Consider the following 25295-nt stretch of genomic DNA (forward strand, 5'->3'; position numbering starts at 1 on the left):
GGAACACTGTGCAGGTAATAAAATGTGAGCATACTGCCAATCAAGTGAATCAGTTCTAGATTCCTTAGTCAAGATACTGGTGTGAAACACATGGGTCTTTTTAAAACCATATCCCCTGAGGCTATGCTAACATGATCTGAATAGACCAATTACCAGGGCTCCTCCCCATGACAAAAGTGACATAAGTGTGCATGCTTTCTTGCCTATGCCATGCTCTATTTTGTAAAGCCACACACATTACATAAATCCCAAGTCTTACAGGCAAAGTAACAGATGGAATGCATTGATGGCTCATGACAGCACATAAACATTAAAATGAAATTAAACTGATGCAACTCATTGTATCGCAATTGCTGCTTGAAAGGAAAAAAAGAGAAGAAAAAGAAGAATCATGAAAACAGCAATTTTTTTCTCTTTTAGTTTCAAATCCTTTAGGGACACTAAAATGAATGGGAAAAGTTGCTGTTTATTTTGGCACATAGTTATAGTGTCTGTGTCATTTCAAATCAAACATGAGGTAAGCCTATAAAACAACGAGACTTGAAGAATAAGCACACCATTACATCCAGGAGAACATCATCTCGGAGCGTTGTTTCATTCTTGCAATAAAGGTGCTGTGAGTGCTCAAAATGCCCTTTCGGGGCGCCTTCCGAGGGAGTTCAAAAATCAAGTGAGAAAACTGAGCTTGTTACTTCCTAATTACTCCGTTTGAACCCAAAATAATTACTACTCTTCTTCATACCAGACATGATTCTGAATGACTCTGGCTATTTGGTTATATTTTAAAAGCTACTTCCAAAGTACTGTCACTACTAAGGCTATTCTGAAGAAGGCCCCACGGGTTTGGAAGGCGATTTCAAATAGGAGTTCTGAACACATTTTGAGCAGGATGTGCAAAGACTCTTCAAAGGGAACCACTTACTAAGTAGTGATGTTCAACTGCATGTCTTAAACTCAAGGGAGTTTGTTAAAAGAAATGAGTACATTTCGCTATTTTATAATGACCCACTTAGTAAGCAACTTGCAAAAGCAATCAAATATCCTGATGATCCCTTCCCAGGGAAATGCTGGTGTTGACAGCGCTCTTCGCCCTAAGGCCTCTGAAGGCAAAGGCGGCTCTGACGTCTTCTGATTGAGGTCTTTGCCTCCCTTCTGACTCATTCTTTCAGGACTGCTGAGTCCTCAGGTGCTAAAAAGGAAAAGCTAATTCCAGCAAAGGGCGCGTGTTCGCTCACATTCATTGGACATTAATGTGCTCAGTAAAATCTCATTTTAACAGTTTCTGAGTTTATTTCAAGTTGCTCTCTGGAAAAGCACATATTTTATACCATATAAATTAGTCAAGCAATGAAGATGTGCCCTCCAGGCACCAGGGGCAGAATGCACGATGATTTTAACAAGGTGAGCTATTGTGGGAGTTTATCCCCGAGTGGATTCCCAGACAAAGGGAAAGTCTCAGACTCAGAGGGGCTGTGGCACTGCTTTGGCTGATCATCATGAACGCGCCTTCATATTTTCTTTATACCTTCCCAAATTCTTTCTGTATCTGTTTAAATGCTCTTTCTCATTCATATTTCCTCATTCCTTTGTACTTCTGTTCAGTTCTTTATTCCCAAATTGTCACTGACAGAGGTTTGTATAATTTTATTGGTCTTTCCAAAGAATCGAGTTTTGTACTCATTTGTCAATTCTAGCATTTTATAATTAATCAGTTCTTTGTTTATCTCTATTAATTCCTTCCTTTTGCTTTCCTTAGGTTTCTTTGTGGTTCTCTAGCTTCTTGAGTTAAATATTTAGATCATTTATTTTCATGCTCTTCTGCTCAATAATAAGAGCTTAAGACCATCAATTTTCTTGAATATTGGAAACATAATTTAAGTTTTGATAATTTATTTCCTCCTCATCAATATTTCTTAATAGTTTGCCATTTTGATTGCCTTTTTAGAAGTATAATTATTTGGGAGACTATTTTATAAACTCCAAATGGTTTGAATTTTTGCCCTTTTAAAATTAATTTCTAATTATATTCCATAATAGCCAGAGAATGTCCCCAGTATAATTTCTTGTTCTTTCATTTACTGACAGTCTTATGAGCTGGTTGTTTTAGCTGACTCAAGCTACTATAACCAAAATACCATAGACTGGGTGGCTCATAGATAACAGAAATTTATTTCTCCACTCTGGAGGCTGAAGGTCTGAGGTCAGGGTGGCAGCGTGGTCGGGTCTGGGTTGCAGGCTGCCGTCTTTTCATTGTATCCCCATGGCGGGGAGTAGATGGGGGAGCAAGCTCTCTTGTGACCCTTGTAAGTGTACAATCCCTCTCACAAGGGCACAGCCCTCATGATCTCATCTAATGCTAATCACCTACCAAATACCTCACCTCCATACACCATCACATGGGGGAGGGAAGGGTTTCAAGATATTAATTTTGGGGGGGGACACAAACATTCAGTCTATAGCACTGGTACTTGACCAATCTTGATAAATGGTAGTAATAATCCCTTATGTAGTGATAGGCAGTATTCTAAATGTCTTATATGTATTAACTCATTAAATCCTTACAATAATTCTATTTTACAGATGAGGAATCTGGAGCACAAGGATTTTGCTCAAGTAATTTTCCCAAAGTTATGTAGTTAATATGTGGCAGAACTGAAATATGAACCCACTGGATCTGGCTGCCAAGTCCATGATATTATCAGAAGATGGTAAATGTTCCAGAAAATTTGAAAAAAGAAAATAAGACTGTCTCAAAATAAACATTTTAATATTTTGGAAACATTTTTTCTAAATCCTTTAGCCATTACCTGTTATGAACCTCTTTGCTGTAAAATGACTGTGCTTGCAGAGATATGTATAAGATTGAATTAGCAGATCAAAAATATCTCTCAATGCTATTAATTTCCTCTTTCCCCGAATATTATTTCTAGGCAGCCACAGAAAACTACCTGAGCTGTTTATAAATAAGGGTGATGGCTTCCATCAGACCATCCAGACGCGAGAGGAGTGGGAAGCAGACGGTACCTGGAAGCGGAAGGAGTCGCTCTGGGCCGGGGCCCCCGAGTGCCTGTACCACACGAGGCCTTCGTCCACGTCTTGCTGGGTGAAGGTGCTGGTGGGGGTTGCTGTCCTCCCATCAGGCAGGTGCTGTCCTTCTGTGGGGCTGTCTGCAGGCATATTAAGCAGAAGGACCACCTCCCCTACGAAAGCCATACAGTTAGTGAGGATCCCTGGGAAAAGTAAAAGCAAGTCAGAGCTCTCATCTCCTTTGTACCACTGTTTGTTTGTTTTTTCAGAAATGAAATAATGTACTAAGGTACATTAATTGGGTAAAGGAAAGAACATTAACACAGAATTTAATAGATAATCATCGAATCCATCTTTAGATATAGAATTCCCAGTCTTTTAGCTAAAAGAACTAAAAGTCATTTAAGGGCAACTCATGTATGAAGTTACTGACTTATATCTATTAAAATCATATAAGGAGACTCAAACAGTCATGAACATTGCAAACAAGTCTTTAAATACTGGGCAATTGGATTCATTTCTACCCACAGCTTTCTATGAACAGAAAATGCATTCCAACCAGAAAGTTTCTGGTGGAAACACAATGGAAAAATCAGAAAAAAATTCAGAAAAAGTTATCCTGGGGAGAATTCTGTAATGAAAATAATAATACCTAACACTTGACTCCTCATGGCAGGCACCACATGAAACACTCTAAGTGGTGGTTCAAACCCAGCTCCGTCACATCCAACGATGTGAGCTCACTTATGCTCTATAAGCTCTGTTCCTCATTGGTAAACAAGAATAATAGTCCACACTTCATAGGTGCTTTAAAAAATGTTGATCATCCTTAGCGTTACATTTTTAATCCTTCTAAAGATGCCATTGCCATCTCCATTTTTTTTATTTTTTATTTAAATATATCTTTATTGATATCAGAGAGAGGAAGGGAGAGGGAGAGACAGAGACAGAAACATCAATGATGAGAGAGTCATTGATCGAGCCTGCAACCCGGGCATGTGCCCTGACTGGGAATCGAACCCCGATCGATCGCCTGGATCCCAGGTTCACGCTCAACCGCTGAGCCACGCCCGGCCGAGTGCCATCTCCATTTTATAGACAAAGTCATTTAGGCTCACAGCAGTTCAATAACTTGTTCAAGGTCACACAAATGATTAAGTGGAGGAGCTGGGATTTGAATTCGAAGCTCGTATTCTTGGTCATGAAACTCTGCCAACAATCATGATTATTTTGTGTTCACAGGCCAATATTTATCCTGATAAATATTCTCCTCCTTCATTCTAAACTTCATTAGAATGGAAGCAAGGAAATCTAAATCTAAATCCCACCACCACCAATCTGTTTCTACTGCATGTTCTTCACCTGAAGCTACTATCTTTTAAAAGTGAGGTTGCAAATACAGAGGTGTTACCGAAACAATTAAAATTGCACAAGGAGATGATGCCTTTAAGTGAAGGCCAAACAGAAAAATGGATGAACTGCTGAAAACAGGCTGTGTTCTCACAAAAATGCATCTAGCAATAAATCTGAAAGAAGCCTCTCTAATCCTCAGCGTGTGTGTGTGTGTGTGTGTGTGTGTGTGTGTGTGTGTAAGAGAGAGAGAGAGAGAGAAAGAGAGAGAGAGAGAGGGAGGGAGAGACTGTGTATATTTTAACAATGTTATGTAGGAGGATGCCCAATCTTAATACACTAAACATACTGGGCAATTGATAACATACTTTGATTACCCTAGAAATTTGTTTTCTTACTCAAAGGAAATACTCATTCATTTATCTGCACTAAATTCAAGTTAAAAATCAGCATAATGTCCTGGCTGGTGATGAAATACTAAAGCAAGAGAAAAACAGCAATACTCCTCTTTACATAATCTTGTGCGGAATCAACTCACTCACTCTAGTTTCTTTTCTGTATTATTTTTCATTTGTACCTCAGTCACAAATTCCATTACATGTCTCTCCCTGGTTCAACTTCTGTTCATAAGATGCTGCTAATGAACATGCTTTTCCAGAATGTGGCCTGTTTATGAATGTGAGCACAGCTGCAAAATATTTTAAAAGATTTTTGCAATGGAAATGTGGACAGTAAGAATAGTAAATATTCAAATGCCTAGCTCCTAGCTCTTCTGTTTTATAATGTAAAAGATAAGCAGACTTTTCCTGACAAGGCCTAATGAAATAAACCTACTTTTCAGATTTACAAAATCATTGCCACACTATAAAATTAACAGGAATCCTAGGATATTGGCTCATTCCATTCATTCCAACCTAGTAAATAGTCAGTGGATACCTGTCAGGTGCTAGCTGCTGTGCTAGGCCCTTAAGGTAGGGAAATTCAAAGCAAAATGCACTTTCTTCCCCTGAAGACCAGCCCCCTTGCACGAGCAATTGGGAGCCACTGTGAGATTTTCAGTAGGTGAATGATTTAGAACATGGATACATGATCGGAATATAGAGAGCCTATAAAGCTTGGAAGTCCTGTTAAAAAGTATAACAATAGTAGCTAACATTTATGTGGACAGTATGCCCAACTATGAGGCTACTGTAAAATCCAGGTGAAGAGATGGGGGAACCTGAACTAAGGCAACAGAAGTAAGATTGGAAAGAAATAAACAGATACAAGGGCCACTGAGGAAGTGGAACAGGCCTGACGAACGTGGCTGTGAGGGATGAGACGGAGGAACTGAGAATCAGGTCCTAGGCTAAGCAACGGGTAGGCAAGTGATGCCTCTGATGGGACGAGCAGGCTGGAGGCGAGCAGAGTTCGGCACTGGGCACGCTGAATACAAGGCGCCTCTGTGCGGAGCCCAAGTAGACAGGAAGAAACACCCGTGTTTTGTGGGGTTCACCCCTGCAAGGTGAGAGCTTTTGTGTAGTGCCTCGCCTCCACTTTATTATAATATGACAAACACCAGAGTGTATAGTAGCTGGGGTGGCAAGGAGGTAGAGGCTCCATACTCACATCACTGGGACAATGGGTCTAAGTAGGTTTGTGTTAAGTGGGCTTCTAGTTCCCACTGCTTTTTTTACTCTTGAATGGTTCCCAAGGGTAATACGATTCGCTTATTACTAATATGAGCTCTGGACACAGACAAAGGGGACTATGTTCACAGGAAGAAGTTAATCAAGAGAGCTATAGTAGAAAAGGGTCACAGTCAAGCCCACATGGCATTTATCAAGTTGAAATGGCTTAAAAATCATTTAATTCAGCATTTTTCTGTTTAACATTTAAACAGAATATTGGAATATAGGGCTGTCACTAGGAAATTCAAGTTTTGGCTTTTAATAATCAAGATAAGATAGAGAATTTAATACATCAAATGCTTCAAATATTTTTAGAGCTGAAAAGGTCTTAAACATTATCTAGTTTAATATCAGTGGGTGAAAGTAAGGCAAAGTAGAATAAGGTCTGTGGATAATTAATAGCATTGAATCAATATTAATTTCCTGGTTTCGATAATTATTCTACGATAACATAAGATGCTGACATTGGGGGACACTGGATAAAGGGTATTTGAGAGCTCTTTATATCATTTCTGCAACTTTTCAGTAAGTCTAAAATTACTTTAAAATAAAAAGTTAAAAAAATATCTAGCCTAATCTTTCAAAGAGACTGACAGCTCAATGGGGTCCACTTGCCTTCCTCCAGGTTACACGACTATAATAAATGATATCCCAGCTAGACCGACTGCTTTGTAATTTTATCAATTCTTGATTAGATTATGCTTTTCAGTGTCTGTGGACATTGGAATTATTTTTTAAATTATGCAAAAGCTAATTTTTTCTTCACTACAGAAAATATATAATTTTAAAATCTGATAACCCAGAGGAAAACAGATATTCCTCTACTATTTAACATGTCAAGCAAGCTTTTACTTTTAATGAATATAATTTTCATTTTCAGGTATCTAATTTCTTTGTAAAAAATCTACCTGCCTATTTCTTTATGTTTATAGCATTTTGTTATTTCCTTAGAGTTTCAATACTTTTTTGTGTGTCTTTAAATCATTTTAAATATACTTTATCATAGTTTTTATATGATTGTTTCTTTATTTCAAATCCTTGGGGTTTTAATCTTCTTGTTTTAGTCATATAGATTGTTTCCTCATATGTTCTGCAATTTTGAATTCTGAGCTAATCTTCAGTGGTTTTATCTGTGAGAACCCTGAGCGTTCTGGAATAGAGGGTGGACACTCTACAGTAGTTTCTATTAGTTTCTGTAAGAAACCCAAGAAGTGTCATCGGCCTGAGATTAATTTTCATATTAATGTCTCAGCCCTGGGCTTCTCAAATAATACACCCAGTATAACTTAACTCTGGATCTACAGAGAAATAGGCTTGAAGTTCTGAATGCTCAGTAGACTTTTTTGCTTTACTCTGAGCCCTGAAAAACACAGGTAGGTTTCTTTGAGATCCCTCTGTGCTGGTGAACTTTTCGTTTTCTATTCTGTCCCTGTAATTGAAGGAAAGTCTTCCCAGAGTCTAGGTTTTATGCAGGATCTTAATTAAAACTTTCTGTCTCTGCATGGGCATTAAAGCTCAAGCCCTTGGGTTATCCAGACACCCACAGCTCCTCTCAGGAGAGCCTTGCCATCAATGCATGCCCAGACAGGCTTTGGTTCCTTCTTTGTTTATGACACCTCAAGATTTCTCACTATTCCTGCAAGGTCAGCTATGAATGCCTTATAATTCTTATAGTCTTTTATCCAGCATTTCTAGTTGGTAATGATGGAAGATTTTTCAGGTTATCATACTCTACTATCCTGCTAGAAGTTCAAGTAACAATGGAGACCTTGAAAAATGTTTTTGTGAAAAGTTTTTCTTAAAAAACAAAGTCTCATCAAGATGTCTGGCAATGTCCTACAAGGGACACAGGATGGAGTTTGAGAGCCTAAGCTTTGAAATTAAACTGACATATATTAGGTTGGTGACTCTTGGCAAGTTGTCTTTTGTGTAAAATAAAGTTCTTCTAAAGCTTAAATTTTAGGTTTTTCTATAATGTTTACATTACTTAGCATGCTACCTAGTATATATTAAATGTACAGTGTGGTAGCTACTTCGATTGCTCTGTTTTTAAAGGGGAAGTGTGAGCTATTAGAAAGTCAAGTTCATTGGAGTCACAACCTTGCTACATGGCATCTTACAAAAGCAAGTCTAAGACTGCTGAATACAATGACGACATTATGACAATGCAAAAAAGAGTTACCAAACTGAGGGTGGTTCTGCATAATTTTGTAGATGATTTCTGAGGCCCTGGCACCTGGAGCTTCGGCCTGTAAGATCCTGTTGGTAATCTGCAGCATTCCCCCTTCTGGAACCCACACCACTGAATTGGCCACAAGCCGAAGACCTCCGTCGTTCTAGAAAAAGGGAAGAGTACAGAATTAGGTCCAAGCAAAATAAGAAAATATCAGTCCTTAAAAACATGTTATCAGGTCGTACTGCTAAAGATTGTCTAAGAAGAGAGATTTATAGCTTTAAAGCCACACTATGAACTCCAGCTGCTCCCTGAACAACACAGATTTGAACTATGAGGGTCCACTTACACGGGGATTCTTTTCAAATGACCTGTGTGTTCAATTAACTGGCGCAGGCCAAACCATGTTGTTCAAGGGTCAACTCCACAGCTGGGAATCTGCAACCAAGGTGAGGAATCCCTATACAGAGCACCAAAGAAAGTCATACATGGAGTTTGAATTGTGCAGGCAGTCAGCACCCCTAACCCCACGTTGTTTAAGCGTCAACTCTATATGTGTGCATACTGTGTGTAAATAAGTGCATGTGTATGCATATATACATAGGTATTTTTCCTGCTTTTTCTTTTAATTTATCATGAGCAAATAACTTCCTTCATTCAGGAAGACTAAGCCTCTTCATTTCTTTCTATCATTTGCCCACCTCCCTGTCCTCCCATGCTCCCCATCTGTCCACATTTGAGAACTATCCATTCAGCTCTTTTGCTAGAGGGTAGGGTACATAAGGATGGCTGACATGCGACTTCAGTTTCAGAGCTTACAGTCGAGTGGGGCAGGCGGAAACATAACTAGTTACAATGCATCGCAAGGGATGCTCTCTAGGAAGCTCGAGCAGCATGCTGAGTGAGGAAAGGACCAAGGAGATTTCCTCTTTGGAGAAGGAATGCTCAGGAAGGCTTTCCTATGGAAATAGCATTTAATTCTTTAACGACAAAGAAAGAGGCTAAGCAGAGAAGCGGTGAAACAGATTCCAGGCAAGAGGTCCCAGACTGAGCAAAGACATGAGACGATGTAGTGCGTGCTTAAGAAAATGTCCAAGGGTCTGGGCAAGTGAAGTTTAGGGAGTCAGGAGCCGGAAAGTGGAAAGTGACACTGGAACTGGTGGTTGCCAGAGGGGAGGGGGCTCGGGCACTGCGGGAAAGAGGTGAAGGGATTAAGAAGTCCAAATCGGTAGTTACAAAATAGCCAGGGGGAAGTAAGTAAAGCATAGGAAATATAGTCAATCATATTGTGATAACTACATATAGGGCCAGTGGGGTACTGAAAATATCAAGGGGAGCGTGATGTAATATGTATATGATCGACCACTAAGCTATATACCCGAAACCAATACACAGTAAATTTTTTTTAAAAAAAGGTTAAAATAAAAAAGAAAAGTGACACTCTCTTAAGTTGGCTAGTAGAAGGCAAAAGCTGCTAAAAGATTCAATTTACGCTGTAGGCCCTGTAAAGTCAGCATGAGTCTTGGGAGTCCTTCGAGCAGGGGAGGAAATGAGATGCTCAGATCGGGGTTGTGGACAGTCTCCGGCAGCAGGAGATGGAAGGGACGAGAGCTGGGGTGCATCTGGAGCTATGGAAACCCTTTGACAAGTTCTGATAATGAGAGAAGATACGAAGGTAATTGCAGTGGGAATGGATAGTTAGAAACCGGTTCCAGAAACACCACAGAGGCCAAATTGACAGGCCTGGATGACTGATTGAAAGTGAAGCCTTAGAAACAACAATTAGAAAAAGCTAACTGGAAGAAATTACCCCTTTAGTGCTCCTCAGGAAGCGACCATTTTAATTGCAAAAGCTAATGTCATTAAACAGCACTGCCACTCCGGCTTGGCCAGGAGCACACCTCTTCCAGAGCCTCCTAACTGACACTTTCCAAGGAATGAGATTAGCAAGGCGGCTCGTCTTCAGTTTTTATTTGTTTTCGGGCTTTAAAAATGAGTAAATCTGATATTTTAAAATATGGCATTTCAGAACAGATGTTTTTCTAAATTATTGTTATTACTTTCAAATATGCTAACAAAGAGAACAAAGTAAACAGCACTCCCTGGAGAACATTCAGAATAGACGACAACAAATATTCTTTTCGGGCACCTGACAAGAGCGCATTTGTTCCTGTCAGGAGGCGGTCCCAGCTCTTTTCACTAGTCACCAGGAAACTGAGTCAAACTGTGCCCGGGAGAGCAAGAGCAAGGGCACCTTCTATTGTGATGGATGCCCAGGAGCAAAATTCCGGAGACTTTCTCCTTTCACAACCGATATACAATATTATTTACAAAAAAATTAAAGTGTGTCAAGAACTTGGCATGTCATCTACCAGAATTCTGGGGGGAAAGGCCCTATTATCTCCAGCAAAATTTTATATAACATAATACACTTGGACCCAGGTGTCTTTAACTGCTCAAAATATTTCTAGTAGTAGCAGCCTCGTCAACTTGGATTATGGTTAGGGAGATCAGTCATACACCAACCACCGCAATCTTGAGCTGACGAGGCAATGTGGCTTTTCATATTCCAAGCAAGCAGGAACTGGGACCCAAATGCACGTCCCAGATGCCTCTCTTACTGCATTTGTCTTTTTTTAAAATATATATTTTTATTGATTTCAGAGAGAGGAAGGGAGAGGGGGAGAGAGAAACATCAATGATGAGAGTCATTGATCAGCTGCCCCCTGCACGCCCCCTGCTGGGGATCGAGCCCACAACCCGGGCACGTGCCCTGACCGGAATAGCACAGAGATCTCCTGGATCCTAGGTCAATGCGCAACCACTGAGCCACACGGGCAGGGCTGAGTTTCTAGCTTACCTATACTTTATCAACACAATCCCCTCTAATTCCTGTGTGAGTACCTTTCTAGGAGACAGTACTCCTTGCAAGTCAGTGTTCAGAGACCAGCAACGTCTGAAAGCTTAGACATTAAGAATCTCAGGCCCCTACCCCAGACTTCTGAATCAGACCTTCAGAATTAGAATCTGCATTTTAGTTTTGTTCATCAGCTTTACTGAAGTATACTTGACTGATAAAAACTGCATATATTTAAGGTGTATAATGTGCTGTTTTGATAGATATACACATTGTGAAACGATTACCACAATCAAGCTAATTAAGGTATCCATCACCTCGCATAGTTATGATTTTTTTGGTGTGGTGAAAACATGATCAACTCTCTTAGCAAATTTCTCAAGTATAAAATACATGATTATTAAGTATAGTTACCCTGCTGTACGTTAGCTCTCCAGAGCTTATTCATCCCTTATAATTGAACCTTTGTGCCTTTTCACCAACATCTCCCCCTTTCCCCTGCCCCCAGCCCCTGGAAACCACCATTCTATTCTGCTTTTATGAGTTTAACTTTCTGAGATTCCAAATTTAAGGAGATCATGCAGTATGTGTCCTTCTGGATCTGCCTTATTTTACGTAGCATAATGTCCTCCAGGCTCATCCACGCTGTCACAAATGGCAGGACTTCCTTCTTTTTAAAGACCGAACAACATTCCATTGTGTACAGACCACATTCTCTCCATCCATTTACCCACTGAGGGCACCGAGGCTGCTTCCACATCTTGGCTGTCGTGAACAAGGCTGCAATGAAGGTGGGAGTGCAGATATCTCTACAAGACACCGATTTCATTTTGATTGGCTATACAGTATACCCAGAAACAGGACTGCTGGATTGTTCTATTTGGAAATTTTTTAGTAACCACCATACCGTTTTCCAAAATGGCTACACCAATTTACATTCCCACCAACAGTGTTGAAGGTTCTTTTTCCCACACCCTCGCCAGCACTTGTTATTTTTTGTCTTTTTGATAACAGCCATTCTAACAGGTGTGAGGTGACACCTCCCTGCGGCTTTGATTTGTATTCCTCTGGTGATGAGTGATGCTGAGCACCCTTCCATGTTCTTGTTCGTATGTCCTCCCCCGAGAGATGTCTATGCAGATCCCTAGCTCATTTTCAATCACATTGCTTTTCTGCTATTGAGTTGTTTGAGTTCCTTATGTAGTTTAGATATCAATCCCTTATCAGATACATGGTTTCAAATATTTTCTCCCATTCCATAGGTTGCCTTTTCATTTTGTAGATTATTTTCTTTGTTATGCAGCTTGTTAGTTGGATGCATTCCCACATGCATTTAACAAGATCCTCATGAGATGTGGAGTCATGTTAAAGTATGAGACGCACGGCCAAGGGTAGATAGAGATCCTGATGGGTCTGGAATGATTCTCCCCAAACTCCACAAACAGGCATTCAGTATGGTTACATTTATAACAGGATAATACATATTCCTCTGTTTCTTAATTATTTGTTTACAGTACTTAAGAAGAAACAGACAACTATCTAAGGAAAAGAAGGATAATTCTTTCTCCTCATTATGATAAAGATGGTTTTTTCAGTTGCTTTCTTTTGGGAGATGGTCCAGGGAAGATTTAAGAAGAGATGAATAGCAAGCTATATACTATCTCTTCTACAGCTAGTGTCTAAAAGGCAAAAATTTTAGCCTAATTTCCCCAATGGGTCTGACATTTTACAATTTTTTTTATCTCCTTATAGTTTCTTCTTCTTCTGCACAATGGTGCACATATCCCTGTGAACTCAAGAAATCAGCCTTAATATCAGTTGACTACTCTTCTGCCTAGTGATGTTTTATATATCCTTCAGGGTACCACATTACAAGGCAATGAAGTCCCAACGAGAGACTATGGGGCATAATTAAAGCAGTGCTTTAAATTAAAAAGTTATTCTAATTCATTTCATAGAAAAATAGACATACAGAAATCTTCGTAATAAAGTTTGGTCATTATATATTGTATTACAAATAAAAATATTAACGTTGTAAACCAAAAGTAAGGGCCCAAGTCTCTCATTTGGAGTAAAAAAAAATCCTACAAATACAATGAAATCCTCCCCAACTCCAGGTTAAAGCTTGGGACAAAGTGATGAGCTCAAATGATAGTGTACCCCACCCCCGGCCAAAATATTTAAGATAAAAAACTTTAAGCTAAACAGAAAATGACTATAATTGGATATAGTCCATGTCAACCCTAACATTGTATTTATCCTGTAAATATACCTTAATTTGCAAAGGTTCATTTATACCATAGCGTTTATATATGTCTTTATTGATTTCAGAGAGAGGAAAGGAGAGAGAGAGACAGAAGCATCAATGATGAGAGTCATGGATCGGCTGCCTCCTGCACGCCCCTGACTGGGGATCAAGCCCACAACCCGGGCATGTGCCCCGACTGGGAACCGGACCGAGATCTCCTGGATCCTAGGTCGATGCCCAACCGCTGAGCCACGCCCAGCCGGGTTATACCATAGCTTTTAAATTTTAATCTTGTAGATTTTAGGGGATGATCATGTGGGGTGGCGTGGGTAAGGTGACACTTTGGTGCTGTTTACGAAGATGAAGCACGAAGGAAACGTAACTGGACTGTTCTGTGTGTCAATGTGTGTGATGCAGCTTTGCTCACTCAGGTGAAGAAGACAGAACCCTCTCTCCATGTAGATTTCAACTGCTTTATAAACAAACAAACAAATACATTTTTTTGTAACTCACAAAGGTTTTTTGAGTGTATACTCTGAGCTGATGCATCTTAAAGACACTAAATTGAACTTAAGCAAGTTCAAAAAAGGTGAAACCCTAACACATGATAAAGGTTTATTTATAAGATAGATCCTTATTCAGAAAAATAAATATTTTTTGTGTGATTGATATGTATAATTCTCAGAAACATTCTTATTTTCAAACTGTGGCCCTGCAAGACAACCAATGGGAGGAGAGTTTTCAAGAAAATTGAGGAAAAGCACAGCAGGGCTTTTAGCTGCTCATGAGCCTCACCACGGTCAATCAGCCGGGAAGGACTCTCAGTAACAGAATTTTCCATTCGGTTCATAAGCATGACACTTGGGGGCTTTTAACATCAAAGCATTACCCAGTTGCAGAAAATAACTGTTCAAACAACAAACGAGGTCAGAAAGATCATCAGATTTATTGCCAATGTGGAAAAAGACGCACAGCTTCCAGAGAAGCCTTAATTAATAAAAAGGAAGGTAATTCTTTGAAAGCCCAGCAGTGGAGAGAAACTCCCCAATAAGCTTGACTTTTCCCTGCGCACATTTTCAGCCCTTATTAAGAGCCGAATTGCTTTAGAAGAGCATCTCTTGCAGGCTTGGGTTTGGTAATCCACCCAATTAATGAAAGCTTGTTCTGCAGAGCATTCTTTATTACTTCTTAATCTTGCTGATTTCTTTTGGCCCCTCTCTTTAACAGAACATGTTTCAGCACCAGCCCTGGGTCTGCTTTCCCCTCAGCCACTCAGTAGAAGCCTGGAGAGTGACAGTCCAGTTTGCTCCCCGCCAGGCAAGGATGGAAACCTAAGTTTGGAAGAAGTGATGCAGAGCTCGAGAAACACGAGTGGGACTGACAGCGCCCACCCTCAGCCCCAGGTGGGCCACGCCAGCGCCGGCAGAGGTGCTCTGAGGGCTTCTCCTTGGGTGCAAGATACATTCGGGGGCAGGACGCAGGCACCAGCCTCACTCAGGCTGCTGCATTCATCCGTCCATCTGTCCAGCCAACAAAAATGTACTAAACTCCTCTGTGTGCCTGGATGAAACAGTTTCTGTTCTCACAAAGCTTCCTTTCCCTACCCCTCCTTCCTTTTCCATCTATCTTACCAGATTAAGTTTGCTGTTGAACAACATTGGGATTAATTTGTACATCTGTTAACTAGGAATTAGACCTAAACCCCTTGGTCATTCCATTTAAGCCATCAGCTAGACATGAGCCAGTCACTGCTTTCACTCCAAATTTAATATACAGGTTGCCCCAGGGTAAGGACTTGGATGCTCATTTTCAGAAACAGCTATCAGAACAAAATCAGTCCTGTCTGACTATACATCTACTGGAAGCGGTTAACAGTTGAGGCATTTTTTCTTCTTGGGCTCCGGCAGGCTTATGATTATAAATAGCTTCACTCATAAGAAGATGTGTTGAGTCCAGAGGGAAGATTCCAGGAAGTTTGGGGCCTGGATTGCTTGAACAGGACACTGAGAAAATGACTACATTACTGTCTCCATTCTGTCCATTAAGGGGATAAGAATATATATGACCAAAGTATGAAAAATATGGACTAGAATGAAAAGAGCCATGAGGTTAAGTGTGAGGAGCCAGAACACACCTGAACTGAAATCTCAGCTCTAGCACTAAATACTTTTATAAAAACATAAGTGTTTTTAAACCTCTTTAAATATGTTCAAACTTCCTTTTTTAGTTTCCTCTTTTGAAAAATCAGAGATAATAATTGCACAAACATCCTAAAATGATTATGAAGATAAAATAAAACAATTCGCATCAAGCATTAGTGCCTAATAAAGGTTAAAAAAAACAAAACAAACAAAAACACCCACAACCCATAGTAGAATTTCCTTTATAAAAAATAAGGTCGTATAAGTTCTATTCTAATCTTCTTTATTAAGATATTGCAAAGATAAGTAGAGCAAATAGGAGGAAAAGTACTTTCAATTCCTTAAAAACATATAGTATATATTTATAAAATACTATCAGTATTACAGAGTGAAATTTATTAGTAGCACATCCTGATGGATGCTGGTACTCTGGTCACTGGTTTCGCTATCCCAATTCATTGGCTTATAAACCATTAGTTCCCCTGATGAACAGGTAAGCACAGCATGATAGGGGATGGAGGGCTGACGGGGGGAGGGACAGACACCTAAGTACCAACATGACTCCCAAGTTATATACACCACAAGGATCTTAAGTTCTGGGCTTATGTCTTACTTATACATTAAAACTCTATTTTTCTTTTTGTAGTCAAAGCAGCGAAAATCCTAGAAATACCCTTCAGCCTTGGGTCATACCACACAAAATGATTGTGCAAGAAACTCAACTGAGCTCCAAACATGGAGATTGAAACCACGATAAGGAAGGCAGCTGCTAGGGTTGTGCTGAAATCCTGTACAATCTTTGAAAAGAAACCAAGAAGGAAGAAAAGAAAACTGTCTGTCTAGACTTCATCTCTTTTCCTAGGGCAATTGCAAGAGGGTGAGAATTAGGATTAGCTACAGGATGGCTATCTGCCAGCTCGGTCTCATGATCAGCCTTCAGCTCTGCCATCTAGCTCTCCATCGCTGTTTTCAGCAGCTGAAAATAATGAGACAAGAGCTGAAAAACCAGTGAGCAGATCATCTTAGATTCAGGTGTGCACCTTCATAAGGCTCAATCACAAATTTTGAGTGATCATTGGTGAGAAAGTTACAAGTGATTTCTAACCTGTCCTCAGCAAATCAATCTCTCTAGCTGATCATTAATGACACTTTATCAGGTACTGACATTTGGAATGAAAAGTTTCAAAAAAATTATGTCTCTTAGTCTACCACGATGACAAAGAGCCATTCTTACTATAACAGAAAAGAGCTTCTAATGAAATATCATCAAGTAATAAATGGTTTTGAAAATATTTTTCAATAGGTCTCTTTGATTTAGCCCAGTATTTCCCAAAATGTGATAGACATCCCACTAGCAGTATCCAAGGATATTTTATCTAAGACATTGATACCATTTTATAAAATGGGTATATATTAATTTTAATATTATAGAAAAAAGTATAATTTTACATTAAGCCCATGATCTCACAACTGCTGTTTATTAGGATGTGGACACAGTAAAAGATGAAGTTGATTCAAAGTAAATAACAGGGCAGGTGTCGACTGCACACACGGCAAAAGCATACGGAGGTGGCATGGGAATGACACTGAGAAACACTCCTTCTACCCCACAGGCCAATGAGTCCCATGATAGCCTAGAGAGTTCACACATCCTACTTCAGCTGGGCTAGCAGAAGGGCTGAGCTCATCTTTTTTGATGCATTATGATAACTGGACTATGAGCTTCACATACTTCACGAGCTGTTTTAGAGGAGCAGACAAGAACAGGGGTGCATAGAGTGTGATCATGTTCAGGCAGGAGACAACAGGATCAGTGCACAAGGAGGCATTTTTATGGAAGCAAGTCAACATGAAGATTCAAAAGCTTACCTTTTGTAGAGAACATGGGGCCAGGTCTTTCAGATCAAAAGTGCTCCTAACAAAATATATCCTGCCCCTGGGATTGAGTAACGCGTTCTCTTAATCTTTGAATATCCTGAGTATCCCCATAATAGGTGCTTAACAAATGTTGGAATAAATAACCACCCATATCTTTATGAAATTGAAAAATAATATCATCAACAAAACAACATCTTGGAGCAAGGAAACCATAGCTCTAGAAATGACACCTACCTTGGGCACAGTCTTCACGTGGAACAGTATGTTTCGGAAGGAGTATCCATCATTGGCCTGCAAGACTGCAACATCGGATGTGCTGTCCCGGCCGTCGTGAGCATAGTGGAGAAGGCCCCTGGAGAGTTCGTCCAGCCGGAATTGATAGACAGGGGTTGCAGGCGACTGGAGTGTTTGCAGCAGTTGGCCGTGAAGTGGAGGAGCCAGCACTTCAACTACCACATCCTGCGGATTGTCATCATCTCGGATGTCAAGGAGCTGGGTGGTGATGGTTCCCCTCGCTCCTCTGCTAATGTGGAGGGCCTCATTTCTCAGCACGTAGGGGGGCTGGGGAGTGAAGGGAAGGAGAAGAGAAAGCATTTAGCAGCAAAAGAGAGGACAATCCAATGGGATAGATAGCAGCTATGTGCAACCTAATTGATATTTTGATGCTTTTTACAGATCTCTAATGTTCTAGCAAAGTGCCCAACTGTTGCATATTCAAAATATTTGTGTAAGGCATGGTCAGTCACAGTCATCACAGCAAAGGACGTTCCTTCACATCTCTGGTTCTGCAAATATCTCAAGGCACTCCAGGATTACAGTATTCATCAGAGGCCATTTAAGGAGAGCTGCTTGCTTTAAGATCTTTGAAGTCTCTGCTTTCTTGATTTATACCACATGCCCTGCACTGTAACTGTGATCAGCTCAGTGTCAGGCAACCCAATCAGTTGTCTGCATCCAAGAGAGACTAATAAGATGTATGGAATTTTTGCATTTGTGTTGGGAGTTGAGCACTTCATTCCAGGCCATGTTGCAGCATGCTGACTCGGAATAAGATAATTTTGCATTCTGAATTCACGCTGCTTCTGGTCCCTGCCAGTAATTTTCTTCAAGTTGTCTCATCCATATCTTGAAGGGGCTCACCCCAGCTCAAGTTATGAAGCCTGATAAGATCATGGTCTGAGTAAGGCAACCACCTGGTTAATTCATGTGGTACTGCTAATATAGGAAAATTTAATATGTTTTCTTAGGATTATCAGGTTTCCTCTTACCAGATAAAATGTTCTTTCATAAAGATAAAAGTTAATGAGCCACAACAGAAAAAAATCTCACTAAAAAAAATCAAGGCCAGGAGCCAAAAAAGCCATGATCTTAGTTTTTTGTGTCATTTGAAGTTGAACCATCTAGGATTTTTCTTAGCACACTGCCTTCTTTAATCCAAATGGCTTTCTTTTAAAACTAGCCCCCCTGGCTTCCTGGGAATTTCAATGTCTATTAAAGTAATGTCTAACTAATGTATCGTTATAATAATCACATAATAGGAAACTAGAAATAGCTACTCAAAATTCCCAAGTGAAACTTCAAAAGCTGTGATTCTACTCATGGGAATGAAAGGTCCCTCGGATTCTAAAGAGAGAGGTTAAAGGTGATGTCAAAATCCATAAACGAAAAAGATCGACTTAACTTACATGAGAAAATCCCAGGGAGCCTCAAAACCATGTTGAAATATCACAGAAATGTAAAGGAACAAAAAAAACAAGTAAAAACTCATTTCTAAAATTCCATTTTTGAAAAGTTTAAATGATAAAAGTGTCTCATAAATAAAATACAAATGTACCCTCACTATCCATTCACCTGATGTTGGAAAAACAAATTACAACCAGGGGACCACGAGAACTCACCATCTCAGTGAGGAAGCCATGTGCTTATACCTACACTGGGCCTTTTCTTCACCTATTTAGAGTAACTGTATTACACAAACAAAAAGAACAAAACAAAACTTCTGACTCAAGTTCACAAAACATCTAAGCCAGTGAGTCCTGAGGCTTAATGTTACCCTCTGGGCCATATTTACAGAGATCACATTTTAGCTACAATTAAAACAAAATTCATACTCTTAGCCCAACTCTGAGATCAAATTAATTTAGGATCAATTTCTAATCATTCCCTAACTTCGATAATCCCTAAAGTGAGAATGCCATCAAGAAGAGCTGAGCTGGGCTGCTCATGTCATTTGGCAGCCACGTCTAGATCAAGTCTATGTTATCTACAGTCCATGGTCTTCTCATTTTTGGACCAAAGATATAAAAATGTCAGTTTAAAAACAAGACCTCATATCCTTCCTTAAATCATGACTAAATATCCTGAGATCTGGACATTTAGGAAGCCTTGCTTCCCCCTGATGATGTCCCAATCTCCTGCTGTTCACAACTTCAGGATATATCTATCTCCCTGCTCTCTTTGCACATTTCAGCTCTCAAGCCCAATTACTCAGAGTTTCTACCACTATATGTATTCTGCACACATGAGTACAACTTGATAGAGATGAGTGATGAGAACAGAAGAACCATCACACCGAGTTTTACAACATCTTCCATGATTTCCTCAGACCAATGCTTGGCTGATGACCACGCTGGCACTACATTTAAGAAGATCCTTAATAAGATCATCTAACTACTGCCAACTAAGATAAATGCAGTCCGGCTGCATGGCAGGCAAAAGCAGCCAACATAATTCCATACCCACGAGAGAAACATTTAGACAAAACAAACTCATTTATCTAAGGATAAGGAAAGTCTTACGAACTAGAACACCTCAAATTATTCTGATGGGCTAGTTTCAGACTGAGCATAGCAACAGACGGCACCATAACATGATGATCAGGGACCCAGAAGCAGCACTCAGAGTTACTGGGCATAAATCCTGGCTTTCTACTGATTAGCTGTTTCACCATAGACAAGTTACTTAAGTTCCCTGCGACTTCGAGTCCTCATCTGTAAATTGGGCACAATAATACCTCATAGGAATGGCATGAGAAACACTACAGGGAGTACTGCAGATGTTTCAGTAATGGTTGTTGCTATTGTTTTTGCCCAGAAGTATTAAAAAATTATTTCAGGAGGAAACTAAGACAAGATTAATTCAGCTCATTCATTTGTCTACAACTATAAGAAACCTTGATTTGTGCTTGAGAATTGGTAGGCATGTAAAATTATTAATACTGTGGCATTTTCTTATTACCTGTGTTGAAAATGCTTGTATGTTGATCAGCTGTGGCTCAGAGAAGAACTGCTGGTCACTAATTTTCAGGGAAAAGTAACCTTTCCTGAAAGAAATCCCCAAGAAAGAAACAAGAAAATAAAATAATTAAACCAGTCATTAGAAAGACAAGGATTCAAAACATTTCCAGCCTATGGGCATGGAAGAATTTGGATCAAACAACTACAGTAATATAACATCCATACTATAAATAAAAATGATCACATAGAGATGAACCTAGTGAGATGCAGGTAAAACTATTGTTTGTTCTTAGATCTCATTATAACAATTACGTAAACTTTTTTTTTTCTATTTTCCTAAGTTGACTATATAAAAGGTTGAAAATCAGTTTTGGGGCCAAGAAAGGTTAGTAACATATCGTAGGCTAATGGTAAAACTGAAGAATGAAAAAGGAGCCTTTCACAGTCTTTGAGTAGTTCTCCATGGGTCCCTACTCCCTGCAAACCCTCTCGCCAAGCCCTACCCAATCCACGTGAGTGGACCCCAAATAACAATGTTTGCAATGCTGTTATTACCTGACTCATCTATCCAACCCCTCCAGCCACACACATGCAACGTTCAATGTGAACTTGATTAGGGAAGGATGTCTGATTATGGACCACTGGGAAAGCATAGTCTATAGTGTAAATGACAGTGTGGAGAAAGCCAGTTTGTAGGAGAGACGTCCATGAAGCCTATGAGCCAAGACACAGAGCCAAGACAAAGAATCGAATCCTGCTCCTGTTCTGGGGTCTACCTTCCAGGCTTGCCCTGCAGCCCAGCTGCCCTTGATGTCTTTGAGATCTGAGCCATACCTGCAATGTTACAACAAGCCTTACTATTTCCTTAATCTATTTCGAGTTGACTTCTATTACTTGCAACCAAAGAATCCTAATTAAGAGAACAAAATAAGGCTCATTCTTTGTTGTGGGTTTTACCTCCTATAAAAGACTGTTGTTTCATCAACTTCAGAGACTACTAGAAGGGAAGGTAGGAGTTGGCCCAAACCAAGCACGGAACTCACTTTGGGCTGGTAAGACATGGTTAATGAATATGAGAGGGTTTGAATTCTGGTCTATGATAGGGACCACTGTTTTAAAAGTTCTTTAAAAGGTATTCTTGGAACTAACTTCTGATACATGAAAGAATGTGGATGGATCTCAAAAGCATTATGGCAAAAACCAGAAACAAAAGATTACATACTGTATGACTCCATTCACGTGACATTTCAGGAAGGGTAAAACTACAGGGTAAAAAACAGATTAGTGGTTGCCAGGGACTGGGGAAGGTAGTGACTGTGAGTGGAGATTTTTTTGAGGGATAGAACTGTCTTATATTTTGAATGTGGTTGTAGTCTCAAGACTGCAAGATGGTATGGTATACATTTTTTAAAAATATGTTTTTATTGATTTGAGAGAAAGAGGAAGGGCGGGCAGAGAGAGGGAAACATTGACGTGAGAGAAAAACGTCAACTGGTTGCCTCCCGTATGCACCCTGACCACGGACTGAACCTGCAACCTAGGTATGTCCCCAGGCTGGGAATCGAACCAGCAACCTTTTGGTGCATGGGATGGTGCTCAACCAACTGAGCCACACCGGCCAGGGTACGACAGTCTACATTTGTTAACACTCATAGAACAATACACTTTGAAAAAGTGAATTTTATTAAATGCAAATTGTACCTCAATAAACCTGATTTTAAAAAGAAATTTTCTTGTTTTTCCTCCTATTTTCTCTTTCCCTTCATTTTCTGCCCCATTTAAATCCTGCTCCTCTCCAACCCACGTGCAGACTTCAAGAGAATGCAATTGACGGGAATAACAAAATGGACAACGAAGGGCCGGTGACTCCCAAACCACTGGGGAAAACGGTTTTTGCTGGCAATGAGGTTTCAATAGCTGTGTTCGGCATCTCAGTAATGGCAGCATATCTCGGCTTCTGACTATGTTTACAGCTTGTTTCCTACTCCACAGGAGCATCCCAATCCCAGAGGATTTCAGTCTTAAAGAATCCCAGTCCTAAAGAACTTGGTCAATGTCTGCATGGTGAAAAACCACGAACCGGGTGGCAGGTTGTAGCTTTTGTTTTTGTATCATTCAGAGACACATCATTTCCCTTTTTCATGAGTTTGTACCAATCCTGTTTGTCTTACTATTCCTCTCATTCTTTCTTTTGTTTAAATTTTTAGATAAAGGAAATCCAACGTTAAATGGGTACCCCAAAAAAGTACCAAAAAATCCCTAAAAAACAGTTGCCATTCTTTGTCCCGATTATGGGCGCAAAGCTGACTCTGCAAGAAAACAGGTGATGAGAGATTAAAAAGGTTAGATAGACGTTTCACTTTGGTTGTTTTTGAAGCTTTATGTATTTTATGCACATTTCACAAGTGATTCCAAGATAAGCAACTACAGGTACGTGTCTGTGATATGCAAACATTTAACTATATCTGCAGCAAAATGAATGCAGGAGATGGGGCATGAGTTTGAAGAGTGCTTCTATGGCATCAAACACTAGAGTTTTAAGCTCCATCTGTGGCAATACTTCTGTTTGCCCCTGGAAGATGGAAGCATGCCCATTATTCCTGCTGTTATTGAGAAGACAGAAATCATAGTGGCCAAAGGCACGGGCTGTGGAATCAGAGAGCCTTGGGCTGGAGTCTCAGCTGTGCGCTCGTAGGGTGCAAGGCCTTGGGCAAGATTACTTACACTTTTAAGGCCTTGGTTTCTCTATCTGGAGACTGGAAACAAACATAGAGAATTTATGTCAAGTAGTTAACATGGTGCCTGGCTCACAGCGCTCAGTGAACGTTACTTGCTCTTATTCCTATAGATGGTTTTGAGGCTATTGGCTCACTACCTCTGAACTGCAAATAGAGAAAGTGCCATTTCCTTTTCTCCCACCTATGTCCTAGCTCAAAGCTTAAAAAAAAATCTCAAGCTTAGTGGTGACAGTAGAAAACATTCCCTGTTTCCTTATCACTACTCTCTGGGTATCAACTCCTTGTTTACAAATACAGTCTAGTCTTAATTATCTGCACTAATGAAGCAGAGCAGGGTGAAGGATAATCCAGGAGGCTAATCTTTGGGGTGCATTCTCTGATTTCTGCTTAGTAGATTTACTCTGCTAATTACATGGCTCTCTTTGCCTGGGTTAGTGTTAACATTCTACTGCATTCCTGAAGCATATGTCAGCTGGGGCGGGGAAGACGGCCAGAAGTGTGCTAGGCAGCAGAGGAAAACTGGATCAAGCTTAAAAATTAACCACAATTAATCCCTTAAAGTGGATAATAAAAAGTTAACTGTGGCTCTTCGTTTCCTTCCAACTCTGAAATCTAGGACGCGCACAACACCTTGAAAAGAGTGTACTCCATCTTCCAGCCGCTCCCTACACCTAGTATATGACACCAACGCGGGAGAAGCAGCTGCAGCTCTGGGTGCATAACCAGTTTTGTTTCTGCTGGGCCAAAAAGCTGGGTAATTGTACTAGGAACTTTCCTGTCACACCAGAGAATTACCCATAATTATGTGATAAAATGAAAATGCCTCTAACAGAAGCACACTCTCTGAGCAATTACAGTGAAATGATGACAGGCAGCTGAAAGCATTTGGCATTTGTGGAGCATGGATCTTTCCCAGAAGGGAAGGGATAACTATGGAGAGAGGGGGAGTCGGGGCCAGGGGGAGACACAAAGCACTGGTGGAAGGGAGGCCGGAGGAAAACTGCAGAACAGCCGAGTCACCTGGGCTTTTCTTTGCTGTGCACAAAACGCACTTTTTTCTCGCTCACGTCTTTCCAGCTAAAATGGCCAGCCTTGTCGAGCGGAACCTCCTTCCCGCTCCTTGAGAGCACTAGCTGCCCGTTGGTGGGAGTGCTCACGACATGGAACAGGAGGTCTTCGACCCTGCCATCCTGGTCTTGGACATTCAGGAGGGAAAAATCCAGTGGCTTCATCGAACCAATGGCAAGGATGAGAGAACCATTCACATGAAGACCAGGAGTGTGCATTTTGCCTGGAAAACATATGAATCCAAAGGTCAGGCTTATCAAGAATTAGGAGTGTGTGTGTGTGTGTGTGTTTAAAGAAAGAGTCTTGTAATGTTCATTCAGAGCTACAAAGATGAGACTCTAGGCTACTGTACACCACAAGCTTCCTTCTAATCCAGCGGTTCTCATTCCAGATGTGCAGGAAAATATCATAGGATCTTATTTTATAAGTTAAACTATTAAACTCCTAGAAAAAAATAGGAGTAAATCTTTGTGATCTTGAATTAGGCAAAGCTTTCTTAGATAGAACACAAAAACACAAGCGAAAAAAGAAAAAACAGATAAATTAGACATCACTAAAATTTAAAAATTTTGCGCTTCACCAGGACACCAGCAAGAAAGAAAATAGACAACCTGCAGAATGGGATAAAGTATTTGCAAATCAGATATTCCTGAAAGGGAACTTGAATCCACAGTATATAAAGAACCCTTCCAATGTAGCAAAAGACAAATAACACAATTTTAAGACAGGCAAAGAATTTGAATAGGCATTTCCCCCAAAGAAGATTTTTAAAAGGCCAATAAAGCACAGGAAAAGGTGCTCAATGTCATTAGCAATTAGGGAAATAGAATTAAAACCACCAGGTGATTCCACTTCACACCCAGCAGGAAGGACAATAAAACCTGTTGCTGAGGGTGAGGAGAAATCAGA

The 25295-nt window shown here is 40.2% G+C and overlaps 1 protein-coding gene across 1 annotated transcript in view; it reads right to left on the minus strand.

Annotated features, from left to right (window-relative positions):
* The window catches only part of FRAS1 (Fraser extracellular matrix complex subunit 1), a 402680-nt gene that overhangs the window by 114452 nt on the left and 262933 nt on the right, over positions 1 to 25295 (minus strand). Inside the window, exons 27-31 of the mRNA XM_087826788.1 lie at positions 24339 to 24609; positions 20582 to 20666; positions 17579 to 17905; positions 8230 to 8383; positions 3025 to 3200 (exon numbers count right to left, since the gene is read on the minus strand). Of these exons, the coding sequence (XP_087682914.1) occupies positions 3025 to 3200; positions 8230 to 8383; positions 17579 to 17905; positions 20582 to 20666; positions 24339 to 24609 (1013 nt within the window). The remainder of the gene's footprint in view (positions 1 to 3024; positions 3201 to 8229; positions 8384 to 17578; positions 17906 to 20581; positions 20667 to 24338; positions 24610 to 25295) is intronic.

This window comes from Miniopterus natalensis, chromosome 1 (genome assembly GCF_054644295.1).
Source record: "Miniopterus natalensis isolate mMinNat1 chromosome 1, mMinNat1.hap1, whole genome shotgun sequence".
NCBI classification, from domain to species: Eukaryota; Metazoa; Chordata; class Mammalia; order Chiroptera; family Miniopteridae; genus Miniopterus; species Miniopterus natalensis.